The sequence below is a fragment of the Stomoxys calcitrans genome, chromosome 4, assembly GCF_963082655.1.
Source record: "Stomoxys calcitrans chromosome 4, idStoCalc2.1, whole genome shotgun sequence".
In the NCBI taxonomy this organism is placed as follows: domain Eukaryota; kingdom Metazoa; phylum Arthropoda; class Insecta; order Diptera; family Muscidae; genus Stomoxys; species Stomoxys calcitrans.
Window position 1 is genome coordinate 175,602,500 of NC_081555.1, and position 27,817 is coordinate 175,630,316.

The 27,817-nt window shown below is 36.4% G+C and overlaps 1 protein-coding gene and 1 long non-coding RNA gene across 4 annotated transcripts in view; one reads left to right on the forward strand and one right to left on the reverse strand.

Annotated features, from left to right (window-relative positions):
- LOC106085674 (box A-binding factor) overlaps positions 1–26,045 on the reverse strand; it is a 393,172-nt gene extending 367,127 nt beyond the window's left edge. For 2 of the 3 annotated variants that reach the window (XM_059366511.1, XM_059366514.1), the window contains exons 1-2: positions 24,816–26,045; positions 15,434–16,638 (exon numbers count right to left, since the gene is read on the reverse strand). In XM_059366511.1, the coding sequence (XP_059222494.1) occupies positions 15,434–16,507 (1,074 nt within the window). In that variant the 5' untranslated portion in view covers positions 16,508–16,638; positions 24,816–26,045. The remainder of the gene's footprint in view (positions 1–15,433; positions 16,639–24,815) is intronic. The other variant, XM_059366513.1, reaches the window with a different exon arrangement.
- Positions 8,101–9,057, forward strand: LOC131996717 (uncharacterized). Its single transcript, XR_009397944.1, has 2 exons — positions 8,101–8,884; positions 8,993–9,057. It is a non-coding gene; the product is annotated as an uncharacterized LOC131996717 (long non-coding RNA).
- Positions 26,046–27,817: the final 1,772 nt, after the last annotated feature.

Here is a 27,817-nt window from a genome sequence, read left to right on the forward strand (position 1 = left end):
ACATTTATATTTTAATTTTTCATATAAACTTAGAAACTCCTCTGGGCGGTCGGCTAAGCAACTCTAAGAAAAGTTTTAACCGCCCCCTAGAATTTAAAATTTACATTGTGCTGAACAAAATTAGGTCAAATTATCGATTTTCATTAACGTTAGCCCCAACCCAGGAAGATGGGTTGGTTACGCCAATGATCCCTTCTCTAATTTCATGAGCTTCCCTTAACTAATCTAAAAATCGTTCTTATTAGTTACTTAATATTTGTAAAAAAAAAGATTGGGTGCCCTCAAATCTCATTCTCTTAGTTATGCTATACAATTTGTCTTTTCTTGCCTCCTAAGAATATGCTTCGATTTCTTAAAAATCTTTTAAATTGGAAACAAAACACCAAAAAGGCTGTATATTAATTAATTTTTTTTTCTCGATTTAGAGAATTTCTTGGAAATAAGTTTAGGCATTAGGAATTTCCTTGAATCAGGGTCACTATTCAAGCGCCCTTTCAAGTTACTCTACTTCAACGCCCTTTTGTGGCAACACAAGGGGGCAAAGAATAAAACAAAGAGCCATATATTCTTAAAACTTTTTTTATGTCGCAATTGGCCAAACATTGTCATCCAACCCCAAAAATAGGCTTTATATTATTTCACATTATTTGTCTCCTAGCAGTATACTTTAATTGATTAAGTTTTGACTTTTCTCCTTGTCCTGTCTTACTTGCTAGAGAAATGGCAAGATATTTAATTAGCATCTTGCCCAAGTGTATCCACCCTCTCAACCTTGTGATGATACAACATACTCCTGAGAAAAAAAAACCAACAACAATAGCAAAAAAACTAAAATATTTACAAGCCCAAGCAGATATTCTACTGCTCATTATTAACTAAGCAGCTCTGTATGTGTTTTTAGCTGTGTGCGTGCGTATAGGCAACAGCAATCATCTTCAAAACTTAGGTCATAAGGCAAATACGAGAAGACAATAAAACTCCCAGGGAGGGTAATCCTTGATAAATAAGTAAGGTCTAGAGAAGCAACTGTAGAGCAAAAAAAATTAATTAACTCAAAAACAAGCACCACAAAATTGTAATACTTGTAGGCTGGAATACTGGAGAGAGCAAGAGAGCATATGAAAAAATAATAAAACCAACAGCAGGACAACATGTTAGATGGACAGACAGACAGACAGGCTCATTGAGATGATAAACAACCAATGCATGACATTGAAGAGGATTTTCTCTAGCATCAATGCCATAGTCTGCTTTTTGTGATAATTTTTCCAACCCCCAAGTCCGCTTTCCAAAAAAATATTTAAAGTTGGTCCATAAATGTTAAGCAGACATTTTAATAGTCCTCTTAGAGTCTTGTAGGGCAGTTACAACGACTGCGAACGGGGGTTTCCTGCAATTTCCATGTTTCCCCCCAACAATAACAGCCTTGTATGACTCTATGACCCTCACAAGTTATTGAGTGCAGGCCAAGGGTAAAAGGCATTCGTCTGTCCATTCGCATTCCCTGCTGCCGTTTGTCCTTGTACACAGCTTTACTTGCTGTTACATTCTCCCCTCCCCATGTCATTCATTCTCCATCTGTGTTCAGTTTGTCGTTTATACCGCATGAGGATTTGTAGAAAATTCCATGACGTTAGTTGAGAGATTATTTTAGAGCTGGCTTTTACTGATTACTTATTGGGGCGCATGTTTTCATATAACCAACAAGAAAAAACACATCTCAACTACAGCAACACATACTACACTTTACAAAGGCGCCGCCTAAAAGTCAGCCATTAATTTAGTGCCTTGACAACATTACTGCTTATGTGTGTTGTCAACTCACCGGACACACGTTTCTGCAATTTCCAATCTATTTTACTTTCGATACATTTCTATTTTGCCACGTAAATTGGTAGTTTCTCATTGAATTTAGCTTTTGAATGGTTTTGTCAGATATAAGAAGAGCATTGACATGAAACACATTCGCATAGCGTTTGGTCTAAAACAAGCACACCATTACCCAAGAATCGCTGACCCAAAATTCAAGGACGAAGGAAAAACCTTAACAATGACAAGGAAAAATTTCATGTGATAAGAAATTGTTACAGTCATTTCAACATCCCCTGGAATAGGCTTTAACATTTAATATTAAAAAAAGGTAACCTAAAAGTATGCAACAATACTCACAAAGATATAATGACATTAAAAATACGGAAATAAGGAAAATCAGAAAAAATCTAGATAGACACTTAAAAATAAATAGAAATAATAATAAAATTTTTTCAAATACTTATCTTAGGGGAATTTTAAGGAATATTGAAATTAGTGGCAGATTTTTACAAAACAAAAAACTTTTTTTATTTGAAAGGCAAAGTTTTCCAAAAATTTTACATAAAAAATTAATTTTTGAAAAAAACCAGACAACATCCGCTTGTATGAGAAAATTCTGTGATATTCGTACGTTTAGGTATTAAAAAGTACGAAATGGTGAATGTTTGTCCAGGTCGAACGGATAAGGCAAAAATTATGATTTTTGGGCTCAAAATTAAAAAGCTTCTCGAAAAACTAAAAATTCCCAAAATCGTACCGGAGGTGGGAGAAATAGTACGTTTAGTACAGTAATTGGTACTTTTTGGTTCTTTTTTTTGTTAATTGGGCTAGAACTTTGAATTTTGGTACTTAGATACACTATGCCAACCTAAATTTGGAGGCCAAACAAACAAAAACAAAGTTTTTGGACTTTTGGACATTTAGGTACTCAAAAGTACCAAAAAAAGGTACAAAAAAGGTGAACTTTGCATAGGGCGAACGGGTAATGATAGAACTTCGAAATTTGGCTTAAATGATTGTTGTTGCGAAATAAAGGCGGTAGATAGAAAAAAACATGACAAATAGTACTGGAAAGTACTGGGAGAAACGTAGCACAAAATTCAGAAAATTGCATGAAATCTTTGTTTGAAACGATAGTACGGTCCATATAATTTAATATTTGAAGATTATTTCATTCAAATGTTGACCGTAAAATGATCCGTCCGCATAGTCCAATTTTGGCATACTCTTCCTAACATTTCGATCGGTATCTCATGAATAAATGCTTCAATGTTGTCTTCCATTGCGTCAATTGAAGCGGACTTTATCGTATAGACATGAGCTGTAACATAGCCCCACAAAAAATAGTCTAAAGGCGTTAAATTGCACGACCAAGGCGGCCAATTGACCAGTCCCGAACGTGAATTAAAATGTTCACCGAACTCGCCTCTCAATAAGTCCATTGTTACACTCGCTGTGTGGCATTTGGCACCGTCTTGTTGAAACCACATGTCATGCAAGTCAAGCTCTTACATTTTAGGCAAAAAAAAGTTGAATATCATCTCACGATAGCGCTCACCATTCAGTGTTGCGTTTCGATTCGTATAATCTTTGATGAAGTACGGTCCAATGATGCCACCAGCCCATAAACCGCACCAAACTTTGACTTTTTCTGGAGGCATTGTTAGCTTTTGCAATGCATCTGGCTAATCTTCACTCCAAAATCGACAATGGAAGAAGCGTGCGATGAACTTTCTTAACAGAGCACGCATTTTGATAATAAAATTCCATAACTTGCCATCGTTGTTCGTTTGTAAGACGATTCATAGACCGAGCAGAAGATATTTTACAGTATTGCCAAAAAAATAGCTAAAAAATCACCCTTTACAACCAAAATACAAACCAAAACGGAAATATTTACAGATCATTGCAATATGGGGCTCAAAAGAAAGGTATATGGGATATAGCACGAATCTCATATCTAATTTTAAGGCCAAGTGTCTCAATGGCCACCCCACCCCAAAAATACCCCCAAAACCAAACATATTTACCGAGCGTGGCAATATGGGACTTTAAGAACCAAATTTTCTGCTAAAATAAAATTTGAAAATAATATTTTTCTACAAAAGGTTATAATTATAATGAAAAACTCAAATATTTTTGAAACAAAAATTTTTTTTTAAGTTTCAACAAAATTCTGTTTAAATATCAAAAATTTTCTGCGAAGCCCTAAATTTGATTTTTTTACAAAAATTTAATTTACAAGAAATTTCATTAAAAATCAAATACTGTTTAAAATTTTGCAATAAAAATTGTTGAAAACAAATTTCGACAAAATGGACACATTTTTTTTGAATACCAAATCGACGAAAATTTTTATCAACAACAAATTTCTCTGTTAGGGTATTGTTGACCTGGTTTAAAATTCTTGTAATTTTGTTGTATTGTATCGGCTATAGGTCCATTAAAACACAAATATTTAAGGTTTTTTTCTTTTATTTTTCTCCAATATTTCGGTAGACTCCGTCTACCATTTTCAAGGCTAGTTGTATTTAAATAAAAAAAACAGAAAAACACAAATTTTAGTAAAAACGAATCACACAATAAAAACAGAAAAACAATAATTTTTAAGAAACTTTAATTCCTATTACATTTAATGAGTTGTTACACGAACTATTGTCTGTTGGCAACTAAATGTTCTCTTCTGCTGTGCTTGTTGACTGTGTGGCGGTATACCTTCGCGCAGCTTTCTATATCTTTCTTGAAATTCATTCTCTCGTCAGGCGGTAAGTCGATGATATGCAACATCTCGAGAGTGAATCTTCGTCTGTAATTATTCTCTTGAGCTAAGATGTCCACATCGTTGAGGTTTGGCTTATGACCAGTCAATGCACAGTGGGCTGCTAGTGCAGTTTTCTGCTCGATTGGTCTATTATTGGCTTTTTGGTCAGATTTATGTGCAGATAACCTAGTTTTCAATTTCGTCATGGTAGTGCCAATATATGCCATCGGGCATATATTGGACTTGTCGCCGTTACATCTAATTTTATATACCACGTTTGATTTTTCCTCATTTTTAATTTTACATTTTGTCTTGCTGAATAATTCATTCACAGTTTTGCCTGTTTTTAATGCGAGATGGTATTTGTCCTTGTCGTATAGATTTGATTTGCCAAATCTTTCGGAGAATCCTTGTATGTATGTTAGCGATTTATAAATTTTTCCTTTTGTAGGCTGCTCTCCGTCTATGATTTTTCCAAGACGTTCCTTGGCCTTGCCTAATAGTGAATTAATTGTCCAATTAGGGAAGTCGTTGGCTCTAAGAATTGCCTTTATTTTCCTCTCATTGTCAGGATGAAAGTCTGGATCACTAATGCTAAATACTCTTCTTATAAAATTCGTTGCTGTGTTTGTTATTACTCTCTTGTGGTGTTTAGAGTAAAAATTGATTAATCTTCCGGAAGCCGTCGATTTTTGATACCAATCTATTTTTAGCTGGTTGCCATGTCTATAAACTACCGAGTCCAAATAAGGTAGTTTGCCATCATATTCTTCTTCCTTCGTAAATTGGATGTAGTTGTTGAAGGAGTTCAGAGTCTTCAGCGTCTCTGCCACGTCTGATTTCTTCAAAATCGCGAAAATGTCGTCTACATATTTTGTCAATATCTTAGGTTTTCTTATTTTGTCAAATGTGTTATTGAGAAGTTCCTCCATTACGATGTCAGCAATAATGGGTGAAGCGGGTGATCCCATTGGCATTCCTCTAAGCTGTTCATACAACTTGTCATCGTATTTAAAATATCTGCTGTCCTTAATGCAGAATGTTAGAATTTCCTTGAAAATTTCCCTTGGAATATTGGTATATTTTTCAATCTCGTCCCATTTATTCTCAATTGTCTGGAGTGCTAAATTTATTGGAATACTTGGGAACAAGGACACCACGTCAAAAGATACTAAAACTTCGTCATTTTCTATGGTCATGTTCTTTATCTTAGCTTTAAAGTCCACTGCGTCTTTCACATTATATTTGGAATCCTTGGTGATATTTTTCAAAATATTCACTATGTACCTACATAGATGATAGGACGGCGCGTTTATTGATGAACATATTGGTCTCAACGGTGTACCTTCTTTATGGATCTTTGGGAGTCCATATATTCGAGGGGCCAATGCGGTCTTGCTGGTCAATTTATTCTTCTCCTGGATGCTGATAAGATTCAAGTTGTGAAGTTTATCCACCAATTTGTTGTTCCTTGTCTGTAGCCTAGATGTTGGGTCAATCTTTAAGCGCCTATACATACACATATCGTGTATTATTGCCTTCATTTTTTGCTCGTAGTCATCTTTGTACAAAGCCACTGTCTTTCCTCCCTTGTCTGCCGTTAAAATTAATAAATCCTCATTCTCCTTTAAATATTTTCTCGTTTGAGACACTGTGTCCACCACATATTTGTCTCTCATGCTCATCTTTGACTTTCGTAAGTGATCGTCTATCAATGTTGTAAGCTTGGTTCTTCCCATCTCCTGTTCCTCTCTATTCTCTATAGTTTGTACACACTCCTCTCCCTCTGCAATGACTTGCAAGAGTGGAAAGTTCTTGTTGGTGTGTGGGAGAGCGTGTTTCGGACCTAAAGAGAGAATCCATTGTACGTTCGTTGGTATCTCTCGCTCTGTTTTATTCACAAACCACACGTCGTTGCGTCTAATGTTGAGGGCCTTGTCTTGTCGTTGTGTGAGTGCCTGTAGTTTCTTTATGTGTGTTGTCTTGCTCTTGCTAACATTGCCCTTGTAGAGAGTAAGCTCACTGTCGAGGTATTGTAGGAAATCATCTTGAGTCAGTAGTTCTCCTAGCTTAGTCTTTGTATTCTCTACTTTCTCTTTAAAAGAGTGGATTTGCTTGTGTTTGTATTGTATTAGAAGTTTTAATACTTTCGTGTGAAAGTTGTGAATGTACCTGTGTAATGTTTTCTCAATATTTGGCGGGATTTTCTTGGTTTTGTGTGTTTGGAAGATGTTGTTAGTGTGTTTGGTTGCATTGATTATGAAGTTTGGTATGATGCCTGTTCTCTTACATTTTATTAAAAATGTTACAGATGTTTTGAGCTTGGCTATTTGTTTTTGGTGTTTCGAATATTGCTGGGCCGTTCTGTATGTGTGCTCATTGTACTTTTGTTTGATGTTTTTGTATATTGTCATCTTATAGAGAATAGAGAGGAACAGGAGATGGGAAGAACCAAGCTTACAACATTGATAGACGATCACTTACGAAAGTCAAAGATGAGCATGAGAGACAAATATGTGGTGGACACAGTGTCTCAAACGAGAAAATATTTAAAGGAGAATGAGGATTTATTAATTTTAACGGCAGACAAGGGAGGAAAGACAGTGGCTTTGTACAAAGATGACTACGAGCAAAAAATGAAGGCAATAATACACGATATGTGTATGTATAGGCGCTTAAAGATTGACCCAACATCTAGGCTACAGACAAGGAACAACAAATTGGTGGATAAACTTCACAACTTGAATCTTATCAGCATCCAGGAGAAGAATAAATTGACCAGCAAGACCGCATTGGCCCCTCGAATATATGGACTCCCAAAGATCCATAAAGAAGGTACACCGTTGAGACCAATATGTTCATCAATAAACGCGCCGTCCTATCATCTATGTAGGTACATAGTGAATATTTTGAAAAATATCACCAAGGATTCCAAATATAATGTGAAAGACGCAGTGGACTTTAAAGCTAAGATAAAGAACATGACCATAGAAAATGACGAAGTTTTAGTATCTTTTGACGTGGTGTCCTTGTTCCCAAGTATTCCAATAAATTTAGCACTCCAGACAATTGAGAATAAATGGGACGAGATTGAAAAATATACCAATATTCCAAGGGAAATTTTCAAGGAAATTCTAACATTCTGCATTAAGGACAGCAGATATTTTAAATACGATGACAAGTTGTATGAACAGCTTAGAGGAATGCCAATGGGATCACCCGCTTCACCCATTATTGCTGACATCGTAATGGAGGAACTTCTCAATAACACATTTGACAAAATAAGAAAACCTAAGATATTGACAAAATATGTAGACGACATTTTCGCGATTTTGAAGAAATCAGACGTGGCAGAGACGCTGAAGACTCTGAACTCCTTCAACAACTACATCCAATTTACGAAGGAAGAAGAATATGATGGCAAACTACCTTATTTGGACTCGGTAGTTTATAGACATGGCAACCAGCTAAAAATAGATTGGTATCAAAAATCGACGGCTTCCGGAAGATTAATCAATTTTTACTCTAAACACCACAAGAGAGTAATAACAAACACAGCAACGAATTTTATAAGAAGAGTATTTAGCATTAGTGATCCAGACTTTCATCCTGACAATGAGAGGAAAATAAAGGCAATTCTTAGAGCCAACGACTTCCCTAATTGGACAATTAATTCACTATTAGGCAAGGCCAAGGAACGTCTTGGAAAAATCATAGACGGAGAGCAGCCTACAAAAGGAAAAATTTATAAATCGCTAACATACATACAAGGATTCTCCGAAAGATTTGGCAAATCAAATCTATACGACAAGGACAAATACCATCTCGCATTAAAAACAGGCAAAACTGTGAATGAATTATTCAGCAAGACAAAATGTAAAATTAAAAATGAGGAAAAATCAAACGTGGTATATAAAATTAGATGTAACGGCGACAAGTCCAATATATGCCCGATGGCATATATTGGCACTACCATGACGAAATTGAAAACTAGGTTATCTGCACATAAATCTGACCAAAAAGCCAATAATAGACCAATCGAGCAGAAAACTGCACTAGCAGCCCACTGTGCATTGACTGGTCATAAGCCAAACCTCAACGATGTGGACATCTTAGCTCAAGAGAATAATTACAGACGAAGATTCACTCTCGAGATGTTGCATATCATCGACTTACCGCCTGACGAGAGAATGAATTTCAAGAAAGATATAGAAAGCTGCGCGAAGGTATACCGCCACACAGTCAACAAGCACAGCAGAAGAGAACATTTAGTTGCCAACAGACAATAGTTCGTGTAACAACTCATTAAATGTAATAGGAATTAAAGTTTCTTAAAAATTATTGTTTTTCTGTTTTTATTGTGTGATTCGTTTTTACTAAAATTTGTGTTTTTCTGTTTTTTTATTTAAATACAACTAGCCTTGAAAATGGTAGACGGAGTCTACCGAAATATTGGAGAAAAATAAAAGAAAAAAAACCTTAAATATTTGTGTTTTAATGGACCTATAGCCGATACAATACAACAAAATTACAACAAATTTCAACAAAATTTTCTATGAGCATCAAATCTAAACGAGTTTTTAAATAAAAATCGAATTGTAACGAATTTTTTTAAGTCGTGAAAACCCGAATTTACTTGGGCAAATGATTCCTTGTTTAATTTAATCCCCTAAATTATCCTTAAACTATGCAACAAATATTAGCAAAGTTTTAACCATCCACCTTCGAATGTTAAATTTTGATAAAATCTGTCATAAAAAACTATTGTGATTAAAAAATATTTATGAAAATCAAATTTCCAAAAAAAATTTCATTAAATCATATTTCAAAAAAATTTTAAAATCAAAGTTCGACAACATTTTTTATTATAATGTAATTTCTATAAATTCAAATTTGGACGAAATTTTTTCATGATAATAAAATTTTCTACAAAATTTTCCATGAAAATAAAGTTTCGACATTTTCTAGAAAATCAGTTTTGCCATTGATTTTTAGGAGATTTTAATTTTTACCCATATTTCTATGGAAGTCAAATTTCACAAAAATTTTTTCAAATCAAACCTAAATTTTTATGAAAATTATTTTTGGTAGAATTTTAAATGGGCATATTGGGAAAATTTTCTATTTAATGTCGAAGAAATTTTTCATAAGATTGTCTAATTTCGATTCTGAAAATATTTTTACGAAAAAATTATTTTTTTGCAAGTCAAATACGCATATTAGGAAAATTTTCTATTTAAATTCAAAGAAAATTTTAATGATATTATCAAATTTCGATTCTAAAAAATTGTTAGAATTTAATTTTCTATTAAAATAAAATTAAAAAATTAAATTTGAAAAAAAAAATCCACAAAAATTTTTAGCAAATCTAATTTTGACCATATTTTTCCTATAAATTCTATTTTTGATAATTTTCAATGAAAATCACATATTGTCCAATATTGTCATCGTGTTCAATGGAAACCAGTTTCGACGATTTTTCTACCAAAAAGAACAATTTTACAAAATTTTCTGTGAAAGACAAGTTTTAATTAAAATAATCAAAAAATCATGAAAATTTTTTCGCTTTGCACAAAATTAAATGAAATCAACAAAAAAAAAAACTTTTGAGGAATAAATTAAATAAATTAAGTTAAGACATTAAACTTTTACCTTTAAATATCAAAGTTATTATATTTAAAAAACCCCTAAACTATGCTACAAATTTTCACAAATTTCTAACCAACAACCTAGGCAACACTAAAAACCTTATTTTTCCAATTTGATAGCAAAATAAAGATACACACAAGAGTTGGGGAGCAATAAAAATAACTTTTAAAACGTTTAAATAAGAGTACGTGCGTGTGTGTGTTTGTGGACTTAATAGTCAACTTGACCCCCATTTTTCCACCACACATATACGAAGTTTTAAGGCCACATATGTGTTCAGGAGTCTCCTTTTTATCACTCCACGAATAAATTCGATTTTTATTGCAGCAAAAGCGCTATTAGAGACTCTGGCTTAAAGACGCTTGATGCTTACATTTATTTTATTAGATAAACTAAAACGTTACGTGAAAATGGGAATGAAGGTCAGTGAGAATCTTTAATACTGAAACCCATTTTACTCAAAAAGGATTGTAAAAACTTCTTCATTTTTAATTGCCTAAAAAATGGGCATTCTGTTTCCAACGACAATGCCATATCCTTGGTTATAAAATGCTTGGCAGACATTTTGGCTACCATGTACTAAAAGTCCTTTAAACATTTTGTAGTCCCCAAAGAAATAGGAATCCCAATGCTGGTAGGGTTAAATAACTAACTGACTTATTCTTGACCTTGAAGTCTACGAAGACTGTATGCTCTGTGGTTATGTCATTTCTATGGCTGTTAGTAATGCCACTTTGGTGTATAATATAAGATTACCCAATCTCGCCTTCTTGCTCAACTAAACTAAATATTTCTAAAGAGATTGTTTATATAATTGGCTTATAAATTAAATTAATATAAGCATCCACCAGGAAGCATATTTTCGTATACATTTATACAATACATCTTTTTTGAAATATTTTATTATGCCATACAATTTTAAAATACTCAGGCCATAAATAACTAAAAATAAGAAACACACACAAGACGTTTTTCCTGAACACTGGAATTTCTTCTTGTCGGCTGTTCAAACAAATTAGTGGATTATATGCAGCTGAATGTAAAATGTGTGCATACATATTTCCTTGTTGTTGTTTTATTTTCGTCATTTAATGATTATAAATAAAAATGTGTGTCAAAAAAAAATCAAAGCAAAAAATGTCAATGTTGCGAAATTTAAAAGCTTGGCTAAATAAAAATACAAATAATTTAAATAAAAAAATGTTTAAAGAATTTTCTGAACGTCTTTTGATGCATTTCTTTGTATATGATGATTTATAGTCGACAAAATATTCATTTTATGTTTTAGATGTGTGCCAATATAACATTGTTTGTTCAGCCTATAAGTGTGCTATAGATTTTGATGTTATTATTTTAAATTTTAACTACCGATTTTCGTGCAAAATTTACACCTTGTCACTCGAAAGTTAGCATGCTTTCAACAGACAGACATATAAAGAAACAAACGGACCGACAGAGGAACCGAGGACAGAGGAACCGACGACAGAGAAACCGAGGACAGAGGAACCGACGACAGATAAATAGGCAGACAGACAGATATATAAACAGACGGACATATAAACAGACAGACCCATCAAAATTAACTGTGATAGTTACAAATGTCAGCTGCATCAACAAATCTTTTTAGGCGCTGTGACCAGTCGAAATCTCTATACTGATGCTGAAGAACTTGGATGTAGCGGGAGTCGAGAAATGGAATAATAAGCCCTTGTAAAGCCAAAGAAGTATTCGAGCTGGGCATAATCATACAAATCGATTTCCCTTTACTCACCGACAGCCAAGACACTTGAGCCACTACTCTTTTTTCATGTGATGAACATCAGCTCAACGAAGTCAAGCCGTTTCATACGACCGCCCTCGTGACTTTTGATTTGGCCGAAGAAATTTGATACGACCAGCCCTGCCAAACTTTTTCAGGGCATCACCAACACGTCCCTTCCGCTGGGTTAAAAACATTGGACCACATAATTACGTCGGCCCCTCCACATATGCTACTTCAATTGGTAAGAAAGTCAGAAGTAGAAACAAAGTTCTTGAGTTATTAGCTAAATACTAATACCAAATTTCCCATGAACATTCCATTAAGGAACAGGCGATATTTCTCTCATATGAGTGCAGTCCGTTTAAAGTTTAAGCTCAATGATAAGGGACCTCCTTTTTTATGCCGAGTCCGAACGGGGTGTAGCATAGCGACACCACTTGATAGAGAAGTTTTAACATGGCAGGATACCTTACAAATTTAACCAACATTAGTAAGGGGATAACCGCCGCTGAGAATGTTGGCGTTCGACGTCATAGGCGGATATGCTAACCTCTGCGCCACGGGATGCTACCAACTAGCCTTGTTGTCTACATACAAAAAAATTGGACATCAGTGTTTAACTATAAGATCCGTTGTGGACTCGCCTGCTTAGCGACATGCAGTGGTAAAAGATTCAGACCGTCCCGAATTCTGCTCTACTAACTGCGATGTGCTGTCTACTCAGTTCTTATTTGGATAAAGCTGTATCTACTGGACTGTTATCACCATCCAAATTACCATCATACGTTACGTCAAAGATACGTTAGGTTGGATCTACACTATCTAAAGGGTGATTTTTTTAGCAATTATCTTTTTGACAACACTGGTTTAAACAGCTCACGCACGTTTGTTGTTTTGTTTAACTGTCAAACATCTTCAGTTTGGTCTATAATTTAACCATGAATCGTCTAAAAAACGAACAAAGCTTGCAAATTGTTGAAGTTTATTATCAAAATGATTGCTGTGTTAAGAAAGTTCATCGCGTGCTTCTTCCATTGAGTGACGAAGTTCAGTTTTGCCTTAATGTGTACATAAACAAGCAAAATGGTCGATTCTGGAGTGAAGATCAGCCAGAAGCATTGCAAAAGCTACCAACGCATCCAGAAAAAGTCACCGTTTGGCGCGGTTTATGGGCTGGCAGCATCATTGGACATGATGTGAATCGTAACGTAACTCTTAATGATGAGCGCTATCGAGAGATAATATCCAACTTTTTTGCCCAAAATGAAAGAGCTTGACTTGCATGACATGTGGTTTCAACAAGACAATGGACTTATTGAGAGGCGAGTTCGATGAATATTTTATTTCACGTTCGGGACCGTTCAATTAGCCGCCTATATCGTGCGATTTAACGCCTTTAAGACTTTTTTTGAGAGGCTATGCACATGTCTATACAGGATTGTCTTCCAATCAGCAATTATTGAAGCAATTATTCGTGACATACCGACCGAAATGTTGGAAAAAGTATGCTGAATTTGGACTAAACGGATGAACCATTGGAGACGCAGTCACGGTCAACATTGGCATGAAATAATCCTCAAACATTAAATTATATGGGCCGTACTATCGATTCAATATATAGCTCCTAAAAAATCAACTCCTGTTGCTCGACAGCGAACGAGGTCAGAGTTCAAAGAGAAAAACTACATCAAACGGCGTATAAGGGGGTCCAGCAATATTATGTCAATTCCTACTGGGCTATGACTGATGCCAACTTGCAGGATGTGTGTCCTGCTTGTAACCAAGGATCACACATCACCAATTCAACTTCTCAGCCAATCCAACACGACTTAATATCAGATCGCTCAGGACGCATCATGGCCATGATATAAAACTCAGCTGTTTAAAGCCATTGCGCCTTAAAGTACACCTTTTTTAGAAATACAAATGCCAGTCCAAATATCATAAGTCACCTAAAAGAATGCTTAAATTGTATACAACCACAAAAACCTTAAAAACCCCACACTCAATAATAGATGATTTACGTCCAACAATTGTGTGTAAAAAGTAACCAATACATTATTGACAAACATTTATTTATTTTTTTTTTTCATTCTTTTTCTCCCCTTTCGCAATTCAAGGCAAAATCTCAAAACTAAATTAATCTGAATGTCATTTAAATGTTACTGAATCCATCAAACGCCAAACAGAAAAACATTTCAATGTTGGCAATATACCAACCAATATCATGCCAATGCCAATGTGCTTGTATGGTTTGCCTTTTACAGCCTAAAAGCATGCTACAACAACGACAACGCATCAACAACCCTGATAACTTACTGGCAACCTAATCAATTTTTATCAATAACTACAAACACACAGTTATTGTGGTTGGTTGTTGTTCATGTACTTTACTATACAAATGGAAATCCTTTCTGAAGGACATTTCTCAATATTCAATAACAAAAAGTCATATATCTTTGTTGTGTTTGTTGCTCCGTGCCTCTCTTGCCACCTTTCCTATTTCTAACGATTTGGGGAGAAAGAAAAAAAAACAAAAAAACCCTTCAAACAAAAATCTCAGCATCATCTGATTGTAGGAGTAAATACACAATGCAAACACTCTTGAGTTAAGAGAGTAAAAAAGAGAGAGAGAGAGAAGGACAGAATACAGAAGAGAGGAAAAGTGGGGTGAGATGGCTATACAACAATATGGTATTAAAACAAATGATTGGCGCCTTTGCCACATCTACCCACCTCAGTTGAGGGCCCAAAACTTTGCTGCAATCCACTAACAGCGAAAAGCCAACATTTAAAAACATTAGTATTTTTTGGCTTAGGTTTAGGCCATGGTTTTTGAAAGAAAAAAAACCTATGTATATAGAATAGCCCTGGACAGAAGAACCAAAGCCATACAAGGCCTTTTGAAGTTCAAGCAAAAAAAAAATATGTTGGCATGCATTATTGTAGCCCCCAATGGCAACCATTCCAAATGTCTACATTGACTGTGCGCTAAGGGAGGAAAAATCAAATCCAAACTGCATAACAGAACAAAGGATGGAAACGCAGATGTAAAATGTATCGCAGAGCAAGGGTTCAGGGTGCAAAGTGTTTTAGAATTACATATCCAACATAAATCACCAGTCCGTGTATTTAAAAATTATGGTCCTGTGTGAACCACATTGGGCAGAGTTTAATTTTATTCTCATTTTTTTTTTTAATATCTAGCAATGGTATAAAAGTTAAATTTCTTTGAGCTCGAGATATCATATCGGAAGATTGCATAATACTTTTATCACATTCTTATGTTGAAATATTTGCCCTTGCGCCTACATATAGGCTACAGATTTAGTTTAAGTTCAGCCATGAAGTTTGTGTGTGTGTGTGTAGGTTTTTAAAACATTATTTTATTCGATTTGTTCCATTGAAGGTTTTTGGTTTTTCTTTTTTGTATTTGTATTTGTACTCACCTTGTCCGAGGGTATAGTACGCGATTTTTGCGTAATCACGGCCGGAGTTACAATATTGGCACTGGCTACACCAACACCTCCACCACCACCGCCAGCATTGCCACCTCCCATCCCTGATAAATTGCCTTGGCCTACTGCATTCACACCTGCTGCTGCGGCCGATGCGGTTGCTGCAGCGGCCGACATCGAATTGGAACTGGCCGAAGAGCAGCAAGACGAGGACGACGAAGAACAAACCGAAACATCGGTGGTGTGACGTTTGATGCTGCATGGTGTGCAAGAAGAGCTATTCTGGGAATTCAACGAGGTGGCGGCAGTGCAAGGAGCTGACATTGACGTAGATGGCCTTGCAAATTGCATGTGATGTGATTGCTGTTGTGGTTGGTGTTGATGCTGATGATGTTGCGAGTGTGACGAATGTTGCTGATGATTATGATGATGATGTTGCGAATATGAGGCTGCTGAAGACGATGAGGCTGATGAGGAATTGTTATGATGATGATGTTGCTTCTGGGTCATATTGCCAACACCACCACCACCTCCACCTCCTACTGTGCTTGACGATTGAGCGGAGGAGCAATAGGCAGGAGGCTGATGGTGTACAGCCACTGCTGCTGCTGTGGAAGCCGATGCCGAAACGGACGGCGACGAGGAGGTCGAGGAAGATGGTGTTAGCAGCGAATGAGTTGATTGATTTTTATTATGATAACGATCCTGCTGCTGTTGTTGTTTTTGATTATTGTTGTAGTTATGATTGCTGGCAGCATTAGACATCATTGTTGAATGCTGATAATGATGTTGGTTGAAAGACGAGCAGCCGTTATTTGAGGACCCTGTGGACGATGATGTGGAATGGGAACGTTTATTATGCTGGCCGCTATTATTAGTGGCAGTCGTGGTAGTTGTTTGCGTATAGGGATTGTTGTGGGGACCAGCGCCAGCGCTGACCACTATGGCTGTGGTGGTGTGCTGATGATGGTGATGATGTTGACGTTGTTGATGGTGTTGCTGAGGCTGATGTTGCAAGGGACCAATTGGCGAAGTCGGAGTTTCAATGGATGAAGTTGTCGACATTTCGTGACTTGGAAGGTGTGGGTTTCTCTGCTTTGCGTTGGGCCCTCAAACAAAACCCACCAAAACTTTGTTTCACCCTAATGTTGCCCTTTTAGATGTATATTTAAACACTTGTCATTAAAGCACAAAACCTGTAACAGAAAAAAAGTGTTTGCTAAAATTATTTATGTTATTTTTAAATTAAAAGATTATATTGTGGAATCCAAAAAAATAGAGGATAAAACAACATATGGGGCTATTCTTTGTTAGGGCTTTCATACAGAACAAAATCCATGTTAATCTCTTAAATACCTTCTTCTCTCTATCACTCAAATGGTTCCCATATGTTGATAAATGTCACCCTCTAATATTTCCCATGCCTCCCTGGTCCCGGAATAAAATCCACACACTCAACAAACAAAGTATTTGCTCTCTCTTTCTCTGTCACACAATTTGTCTCTCCCCATCAACATTTCTCACACCCACATTTATTTAAACACTGTGATATCCATAACCTTTTTCTCCCGCTCTCAGCCCAACACCCCATGCAAGGCTGCTACTATTCTGTTGCCCATGCTTCGCATTAGAAATACAATTTCCCTAGTGTTGTCATGTGCCTCTGCTGTTATAATCCACACATAGAGCAATGTTGTTCTTGTTGCTTTTGTTGTTTTTGTTACACATTCTTTAATTCGTATGCAAATAAATACTTTATAAAATCTATTACAGACTGTTACAAACATAAGACAGACAGGCACAAACAGGCAGACAACCATATGAAAGTAAAAAAATATACAAATGCGTGAGCTAATGCCAAAGGCAAGCTAAAGATTTTACTTTTCTTTTGCTGAGTGTAATATGAGTGTGAGTGGGCGGGGGTGTGTGAGTGTTTTTAAACACCGATAGACGATGTCTGCCTGTCGTATGTACGTATGTACATACAGCACAGGTTAGTGAATTTGTTGACAAATTTCATAGGCAAAAACAGCAACAACAACATTTAGAGGCAATGCTTATTAGAAATAGTAGAAGGCAACGGTAGATTCCTAGAATTTATAAAATGGAACATTTGGTTTGGTTGGATACGCCGTTTGGGCGATTTACCACCTTTCTTCCAATTGTTTTGATGTCTGTGCCAATTTTGCAAATATGCAAGAATTTCAACGTAAGTACATCAAATGTAGCATATAATTTATTAAATGCGTTTTATTTTGTATGGGTTGCAGGCAATTGTATGATGTCACCAAATTCAAAATGACAATGGGGGTTTTCCAAATAAACGTAAGTTGGAAAACTCCATGCACGTATATTGTATTGCAAATTCTAAATTTGCCCATAAAAATTCCTATAAGAAACAGGAGCAAACTTCACATATGAGTCCTGTTCGATTCAACTTTTAAGCTCAATGGAGAAAGTTGGGAACCACAACTTTGAGATAGTGGGTAACTTTATCTACCACGGCACCGCCGTAACCGAAACGAATGACACCAGTTTTGAGATAAAGCAAAGAATAATACTGGCAAACAGATGCTACTATGGACTAAGTAAGCAGTTTAGAAACAAGGCCACCTCTCGACAAACGAAGATTACACTGATACTACCCGTGTTATTATATGGTTCTGAAACATGGGTACTTGTGAAAGCAGATGTAGCAGTGCTTGGAGTATTTGAGAGGAAGATTCTTCGTAAAATATATGGACCAGTTTGCGTTAATGGAGAATATAGGCGACGTATGAACCACGAGCTGTATGACGACGATAGAACAGTTACACGCATCAAAATACAACGGCTGCGTTGACTAGGTCATGTTGTCAGAATGGACGAAGAAGCTCCAGCAAAGAAGTCTTTTGAAGCTAACACGATGGCACACGCAAACCGGGAAGACCAACAGCCCGAAGGAAAGATATAACGATGGGAGACACCTCGAAACTTGGTGTCAGAGATTTTGGAATGAGCGCAGAAGATCGAGGCGCTTGGAACGCTTTTCTACGTTCGGCTTGTGAAACAAATGTTCTGTCATAGCCAATTAAAGTAAAATAAGTGGCCTCCTATGTATTCGTAGTCGGAGGCGTGCTGCATAACAACTCCACTTGACAGAGAAGTTTAAACGTGGCAGCACACCTCACAAAAGTAGCCAGCTTTAGTATGGGTATAGCAAACGCTGAACATTTTTCTGACGTTCCCGCCGGGGTTTGAACTCAAGTGTTCGGCATCATAGGCGGACATGTTAACCTCTGTGCTACGGTCGGTTCCCATATATTACAGATAGAATGACATTTAATTGTTATTTTCTGGGAATGTTGCTATAGATATGGAAAAAACAATTAGCTATTCAAAATTTTGTCGTCTGAGGGAGAGGATCCGTTCCCTTTTTACTCTTAATTTCACAAACACCCGAGCTCGGAGGTGAGCCAATTGAAGTAAGCAAATTTTTGTATTTTATTTAACTTCCAAACGGGAGAAAGTGGAGCTATTTGACCATGAGAATGAATGGAAGTTGTTATGGATTGCAAAACGGAAACTGTCAAAAACACAGTCGGATCGGACACAGGGAATACACCATTAGTGGAGGTTCAAGGTGAATCTTTGTTTGCAATCCATTTGGGGTTCTTGCGAACGACAAACCCCTTCAAACGGAAATGTAGACGTAGAATGAGAATATTTGCTTTAAATGAAAGACAATTGGATTGAGGTACAAATTTGTTTATAGAACCGAATTTTCCAAACAAAATTAAGGGTTTAAGTGTAAAAGGAGCCTCCCTACCATTGACGACCTTATAATTCCTGATGTCTTGAAAATGGACTACAATAGGTGGCGGTCGATCTTCAAGGTCTGCGTTCACTCGATAGCTGCCCACAGCTTCTGCTACCTGAATGCTATCTAGGAAATTTTGCAAATTTCCTCCATAAGCATTCTATTAAGGAGCAGCAAACTTCTAACATATCAATGAGTGCTGTCCGATTCAAGATTAAGCTCAATGATAAGGGTATCGAATGGTGCAGTAACTCAAAAATGTCGCCAGTATTAGGAGGGGATAACCACCGATGAAATTTTTTTCTGTTGCCCAGTATTCGAATCCAGGCGTTCAGTGTTATAGGCGAACATACTACCGTCTGCGCTACGGTGGCCTCCGGTGACCTATGGTGGAATCCTATCTAGACCCCCTTGAAACGCCGCCTTATCTGAAGGTTATCTCTTAGAGCGCTGAATTTCACGCTATACATCATGTAGATCTACCCTCATATATCTGGACAGACGATGCCTATCCACAAGATGGTGATTGGGATGATCTCTGCGATAACAGCCCAGTTGATACTGCTCAGACAACATGTTGTTGTGCTTTCGACTTCGTCTCCTGATGCAGGTCGGTCAAATGACAGCGCATCGCAGTACGTAGGGCAGCATTCCAACAAATTTTAGTGCACTGCGTGTTGCTCAGATGGCGCTACAAAGTTTATCACTGACTGGCCAATTGCTTTGGTATACACAGTGTTGCCAGTATTTTTTGTTCCAAGTCACCAAATGTAGTATGTAGTAAGTATTACTATTTAAATATTGGAGTTTAATTGTTGAACTAAAATAAGCGTCATGTTAGAGTATGTCCTGGATCTCATATCATCATACGTATTTTGCAATATGGCACCAAATTACTATCGTTGAATAAAAAATACTGATAAGACCAATTAAACATTTAAATTTTAAAATACATACCAAATTATAACCAAAAATTAGTTCCCAAAAAAATTCCAATTTTCGCTTCGAATCCCCATCAAATCCCCAAGCCCCCAAGCAAAAAGTTTCGTTCAAATTTTCGAAAAGCAAAATCCCCAATGTTGAGAGAAATCCTCAATATTGGAACACAGGGTATGCACGTGACACGAATATGCAGTCAAGAAATTTTAATCAAGTCAGGGGATCATGCGTGACCATTATTTTAAAAAAATTGCACTGCCTGTGTGAAACCATATTTTCTCACGAGAACATTCAGAAGAAATCAAGACTCACAATCCCGCTGCCACAAAAAAAAGCCGAACAGACCATCGCCCAGTGGGATAGAATCAATTTCGCCCAAATTTTCAACAAAGTGACACCTCTTTGGAAGAAGTTATACATGACATAGTACCTTACAAATGTTGCCCCAGCATTAGGAGGGATAAACCACCGCTGAAAATTTGTTGATGGTCTCGCCAGGATTCGAACACAGGCGTTCAGCGTCATAGGCGGACATGGTAACCTCTGCGCTACGGTGGCCTCCAACAAATACCTACATTAATCAAATTATATGAATGGATACGCGAAAGGCCTGGGCCCTGAAAGTCCTCATCCTATGCATACCAAAATCATACAATCCCATGGCAGCCGGCTGTACGTACCGGATTGACTCGATGAAATCCTTCATCGGCAAGGGCTGCCGCCCCAGTGTACATCACTTTGGTACAACAACAACCAAAATTAAGTTATTTAAAGAAGAATATAGGTATTTAAAAATTCTCCTTTTTTGCCAAACTGTTCGATAGTAGTATTTTTTAAATAAAAATGTTTACCTTTGTTTAAAAATGTTTACCTCGGTGGCATGCAATAACAAATAGCAATAAAATAAAATACAGCAAATATTGTCTCTCCAATTTTTGCAGTCTTTTTCGAAAGAGGCAAAAAAGTGTCAAATTAGCCGTCCAGTCACACAACGGTAACTCTGGCCTGTTTGTTAAGCTTCTATTACACGATCAGACATGTCATATGAGCTGTCACTTTCTGTATTCATAGAGGCGCTATTACGCAGCATGTAAATGTCTTATGACATGTCACTTTTTGTATTGACATGCGATTGGAAAAGTTTGTCAAAATTGTAAATTTATATACGATTCATCATTTCTTTTTATAGGAACCTGTATGTTATTTTCGTATGACATAACCTACAAATTTGTGCAAAAGCTAATTTCTTTATGAGTAATAATTGTTAAAGTTATGAGAAAGCTGGATAAATTATAAATTTGTGAAAACAGTTTAATTTGGTGCTGCTTTCATTCGACTGACAATAAAAACAGCCGATTTATTTATGTTTTTATCAGGAGGAATAGAGTACACTCTAATCGAAAAAAAAATTCATGTGCAATTTTGAAAAATGATTTTCATATGTTAGATTCGTTTGTATCATACGACATGTACAACTCTACATGTGCCAAATTTGACAGTTCATAGGGCAACAACATGCCGTGTAATAGAGCCTTAAGACTTGTCTTGTATACGTCATATACGAGTAGAGCGCGCTATAAACGGCATTTATTCTCATATGCATTGCACTTTTTTTATGTAGACACTAGCCGAACCGGGCCCGCTCCCCTGCGCCTTCTTTAGTTCTCTAATATCTTTTTAGGGTGGGGACACTTCGCCCTGAAAGCGGATATCGAATTCGTGCCATTGTAGCCTATGACGCGTTCGATTCCTGGCGAGAACATCGAACAAAGCGGTGTTTATTGCTTCTTAATGTTGGCGACATTTGCGAGGTACAATGCCATGCATGGTCATTTAAAAAATGTTCCCCAAAGAGGTGTCGCACTGCGGGCCGCCGTTCGGTCTCGGCTATAAAAAAAGGTTCCTTATCATTAAGTTTAAACTTGAATCGGAAAGCACTTATTGATGTTTGAGAATTTGCCCCTTCTCGGTTCCTGGTGATAATGATCTCCCTTAGGGTAATGTTCTTATTAGGGGAGGGATGGCACCTCAGACATTTTGGCTCAAATATGGATATCGAATTCGTACCCATATTGTCATAATGGGTCAAATAACCCATTTGGGGGCCCCGCTGGGTACCTGAACCTAAATTTTAGTACCATATTCGTGTTCTGGTCTCCGATACCTTTCATTTTATACGCTTATTGTGCCCATCGGACAACTTTCGGATATGGGTGGCTTTTTGTGGTAAAGGGGAGGTCCGCCTCCACCCAATATCTAAAAATTATATAGCGTATGTTTCCTCCCAGACAAACGTACACAATCTATGAAAATTTTAAGAAAATTGGTTCAGCCAAGTATCATATAGTCATAATGGGTCTAATGGCGTTTTAGAGGGGTGTATGCCAGATTCGAAATCAACTCCCGGATACCTTTCATTTGAACCCCATATTGAAATGAACGTCCAATATGTCTGTTTGGGAAAGTTTTGGGGTTGGGGCGGCCCGATGGGTACCTAGAATCAAATTTTAATGTCATATTCGTATTCTACTCTCCAATACCATTTATTTGATACATATATTGTCCTGTACGTTCAACTTTTTATTTTGGGTTGTGTTTTTGGCATTAGGGTGAGGGGCCGTCCCCCTTCCGATACCGAAAAATTATATACTTACACAATATGCAAAAATTTCGAAAAAATCGGTTCTGCCGTTTTTCAGTCTATACGTAACAAACAAACCGATTCCCATATATCCGTGATTGGCTAATGTGCCCATTTTGGGCGTTTTTTTTTTGGGGCGCGGGGGTGACTCCCTATACTTGGACATGAATTTGTATGCCAGATTCGTTATCTACTCCCGCATACTTTTCATTTGATACCCATATTGTCCTTACCGGTCCACTTTTGATTTTGGGTGGTGTTTTTGGGGTAAAGGTGGAGGGTTCGCCCCCTTCTGTTATCAATAAATTATGAAGTCTATTCCTACTTCCTGGCCATATACGTAATCTTCTCCCGAACACCTTTCATTTGAGTCCCTTATTGTCATAAACCTATTTTAGGGGGTTTTTGGGGCTAGGGCGGCCCCTTAGGTACTTGGACCCTGCTTTATTATGAAATTCGTACTCTACTCTTGAATACCTTTCATTTGAACCCCATATTGTCCCGATCGGTCCACCTTTATTTTTGGGTACTGCTTTTGGGGTTAAGGGGAAGGTCCGCCCTCCTGCCGAAATCTAAAAATTACATAGGCTATGTTTCCTTCCAGACCAACCTACACAATCTGTGAAAATTTCAAGGTAATCGGTTCAGCCGTTTTTGAGTCTATACGGAACAAACAAACAAACCGACAGACAAATACAAATTGAATTTTATATATAAGAAAGATGTGTCTACATGTACATATATTCGATGAAATAAAAGCTCGATTTAATCGAAAAAGTTACATATCTATTCCATCACACAATGTGCAAAACTTTCAGAGTTGCTATTTTTGAAATTACATATGACATGTCTGACCGTGTAATAGCAGCTTAACCAATGAAGGTCGGTATTAATGGGGAATCCTCTAAGATCGGGAGTAGTTAGCTGCTCAGTGACAAATTTACAATTTGGCTTCTTAAGAATGCATGCTTCTTAAAATACATACATACATATATATTTTTTTGGTAGAGAATATATTGAATTGAGACAATGGTACAAAACAAACATCGAGCATACACAAGATTTAAAAAAGTTTTTTATTTTTGTTACCACATCAAAGGTCAAGGTCGAATTTAGCTTAACGAAACTTAAAAAAGATTTTCACTGATGATTATAGTTGTTTTCGGGAGATATATTACTGGTAAAAGTTTACGCAAAACTAAAAACACCGAACCACAACAGATTGTTAGCTCTGTTCGCGCATTCGAACATCCAGTAAATATTTACACATATAAACAATAGTGATTTTTTTGTTTAAAACTGTTGCCAATGGTTGCTGATTTCCCTTTCTTTGAATCTCCTTTGCACAACTAAAAAAGGTAATATCACATCGCGCAAATGTGTAATTCAACCGGAAATTTTTTCGAACTTGATAAAAAAAATAAATTTGAATTTCGATTTCTAATTAGAATGCTATGCCAACTTTGTTAAAGGGCCTCGTGTGTGGTGGGTGACACCGAGGAAAATTTTTGAGCATTTTTCTTTTGAACTTTGTCACATTAACGTTTTGCAGCGATGGAGTGTGAATGGCAACCATATGCACACACTCATACATGCATGTGTCGCATGCTCATGGTCCATGGTGAGAGGTCTGCCGAGATATTAGCATAGTTGCTCTGCTGCTGGTGCTGCTCTGCTACTGTTTTGTTAGGGATGCACTCTTTTTGGTAGTGGTTGCTGTTGCTCATGTTGTTATTGATTGCAAAAGAAGGTAGTAAACAAAGCAGCAAGAACCAATCTGAACCAATTGTAAAACATTTGGCTAACAAGATTTTTTGCTATGTCAAACAATAGGAAAAATGAAGAGAAAATCAACCTAGACAATGTTGGTGCCATTTTTTCACACTTTATTTTTTTGACCACAGTACAACCGATTTTTTTTTGTTTCTTGGCAAAATTACAACAATTTTTTATTGGGATAAACAAAACGATACAAGATATAAAAGAAAACATACACATTAAATTGTAACACACACAATGGGAACTCAAACATACTGGGTGAGTCGTCGTAGTCTCTTCGAGCTTCGAAAACCTTGGCCAAAATTTATGTTAGATTTCTTTAAATGTAAAATTAAATTTCTCGACGAGTAGGTGACGGTAGACGATTGGGGCTGGCTGTCTGCCTATTTTGATGATGGAGAAAACGACAACAACAACACACACTTTTCCACTTTTCTTTTAATGATTTTCGTTATTTCTCTTCTTAGCACGCATACTTTTTCTCATATTCTCTTCTATAATCTCATCAATTTTTAATCACCACTCGTTGAGAATTATGTAGATTATTGCCGTACACATTCAAACTATACCACTTCTTTAATCATTTCTTGGTAATTTGTTTAAAATCTTCAAGGATTTCAATTTTTCTTCAGTTGGGCAGATACGTTCTGGGCCCTGCTTTTCTTTCTTTTACTTTATTATTTTTTATTTACTATTTTTTTTACATGACCATATCCACACTCTTCTTCATTCGCTCAATACTGATGGCTTTGTGTGTTGTTGTTGCTTTCTATTTCTCACTTGTTTTGTTGGGGAGTTGTTGGTTGTACGAAATCCACGGCGACGAAGAAGCAACGACGTTGGCAGCGAAAACGGGGGCGCAATGGACACGACCGCGGCGACGTCAGCAGCAAAACCAGTTTACCTGCATTTGTTATGTTGTTTTTTTCCTTACAATTTGTTGGATCGATTTTTTCATTATTTTTTAAACATTTGTTATGCTTTTTTAAACATGTATCTGTTTTAGTATATCTTATTGCTCTGCTCTTTTCCCGAATTTTTGTATAATTTTCTCTCAAATCTTAAGGCAAATATACACTACATTTGCTTGTGTTTTATTTTCACTATTCCCCTTTTTGATTCATGGTATTTTTCACGGAAAGAAAACCATTCGCAAACATTTGTTATAGCACATACACCACATTCGCGCTGCAACGGCGAAGACAACCGACCGACCGACCAACCTGTCCTTATAGATGAATTCTTATTTTTTGGCAAATCGTCATGACAGACATCCGATGTTCCAATCTCTATATACACACGCGAGCGAACACATTGACGTTTTTGCAACTCAACTTTTCCGAATTATTAGTTTTCCCCTTTTCTTTTTGTTTAATAATATAAAAATAAAAGGGAAAAACCAAAACAATCCGCACCGTTGTTCCGTTTTCGTCGAAAGTAAAATATATTATGACAGTGACGGCTAGCCCGTGCTTTTACGCTCAGCGGCTTATGCTCTTTTGGTGCGTATGAGCTCTCTTTACACAAGCAAAAATGAAAACAAAGCACGAACATTATTGGAAGCAACTGAGGCAAAAGTGTGCAGAGGTCGTGTTTTCGTTTGGCATTCGCGTAAACATAAACACACAGAATGGTGGATTAATGAGAAATCAATTTGTTATAAGTTTAAATTGTTAATTTGCCAGCAAGCACTCTCACGTTCAAGATAAAATGATTTTATGCGACACGTTTGCTCGCTAAATCGTAGTCAAACAAATGCTTTAAACAATATTTATAAAAAGGTTTTAACCAGTTAAGCCACAAGTAATAAACCAATATTGAAAATAAGTTTCATCAAGTCATTTTTTGAACCCTTTTAATATTGGTCCCAATGCTGTTTTATTTCGGGTGTAAGTAAAATAATTTTACTCACGCATACATATCCAAAATAAGTGCTCACCTCCTCTGATCTAAAAGTCGATTTTCATCTAATCGATAAATCGATTTTTTGTTTAAAAAGTCGAGGTCGACTTTTACTGCATAAAACAGTTGAATAATCGACCTGTAATAGCACGTTTACAGTAAAATTTTTATGATCTGGATTCAAGTAAATCCAAAAGCAACTCTTGTCCATTTACACTGCGTTTATGGGGATTTAAATAACATACACAAGCGTGCATGCATATATATGAGTGTGCATATCACACACAACCATACACAATTCTTAAAAACGGTTACATATTTTGGTACTTTTACCAATTGGTAAATTGGTAATTATTCAGCCATGAATTAGAGCTGGCAAAATATCGATGGCTCTATCGATATTATCGATTTTTTTCTGCGAATATCGATTGATATTTATCCTATCGATACCATCGGCAAAGTTACATATTTTGCAAAATTAAACATAAATAAGCGATCCTATAAGATACATTGCGAGTATAGAGTGCGCGATTTTCATCCCATTGGACTAAAATTTTGTACAATGATTTCTCTCATGACTTCCAACTGACTTTATAAATTTGGTTTTATTCTATGCATTAATATTGCTTCCATATAAATCAATCTTCTGATTTCAACTTCTAATTTTCGTTTGAACTATTGATGATGGGAAATAAACGATAGTATCGATATCTATTATTAGAAATATCGAATGTTATGATGTTCCAGCTCTACCAAGAATTCGGATTGTGGCACTTAAATCTCGAAAAGGCCACAAATCCGGATTTAGTGGCCAAGGTCAACTTTATACAACACCTAAAGATACACTATTTCAATTGCGGCTTTTGGATGCCAGATGTCGCTACTAAAAATAGGCTCATCTTTCAGTTATATTTTAGTTACAAGCAGGGTCAACAGGTGTCGTTGGTCGAAATAGCGTTATAAGATTGTTATAGAATTAACATACCTAATACGCCATCTACCATTTCACTTGACACTAGCTTACAATAACAATTATCACGCCATCTACCATTTCACTTTATACTATCACATGTCATGCTTATAACGTATATCATTGTCAACAATCAAATTGAAGCGGGAGAAATAAATAATTTTGCAACAGGATAAAACCCCTTTTACATTTAAATCTGGATTTAACGGCTCGATCATCTGTTTCCCTTTATAAAATCAACTAAAATCCGGATTTAATGAGCAGTGTAAACGGAGTTTAAAACATAATTGCAATTCACAAAAACTCAACATAATTTTTTTGTTTCATAATAAAATATTTATGCGT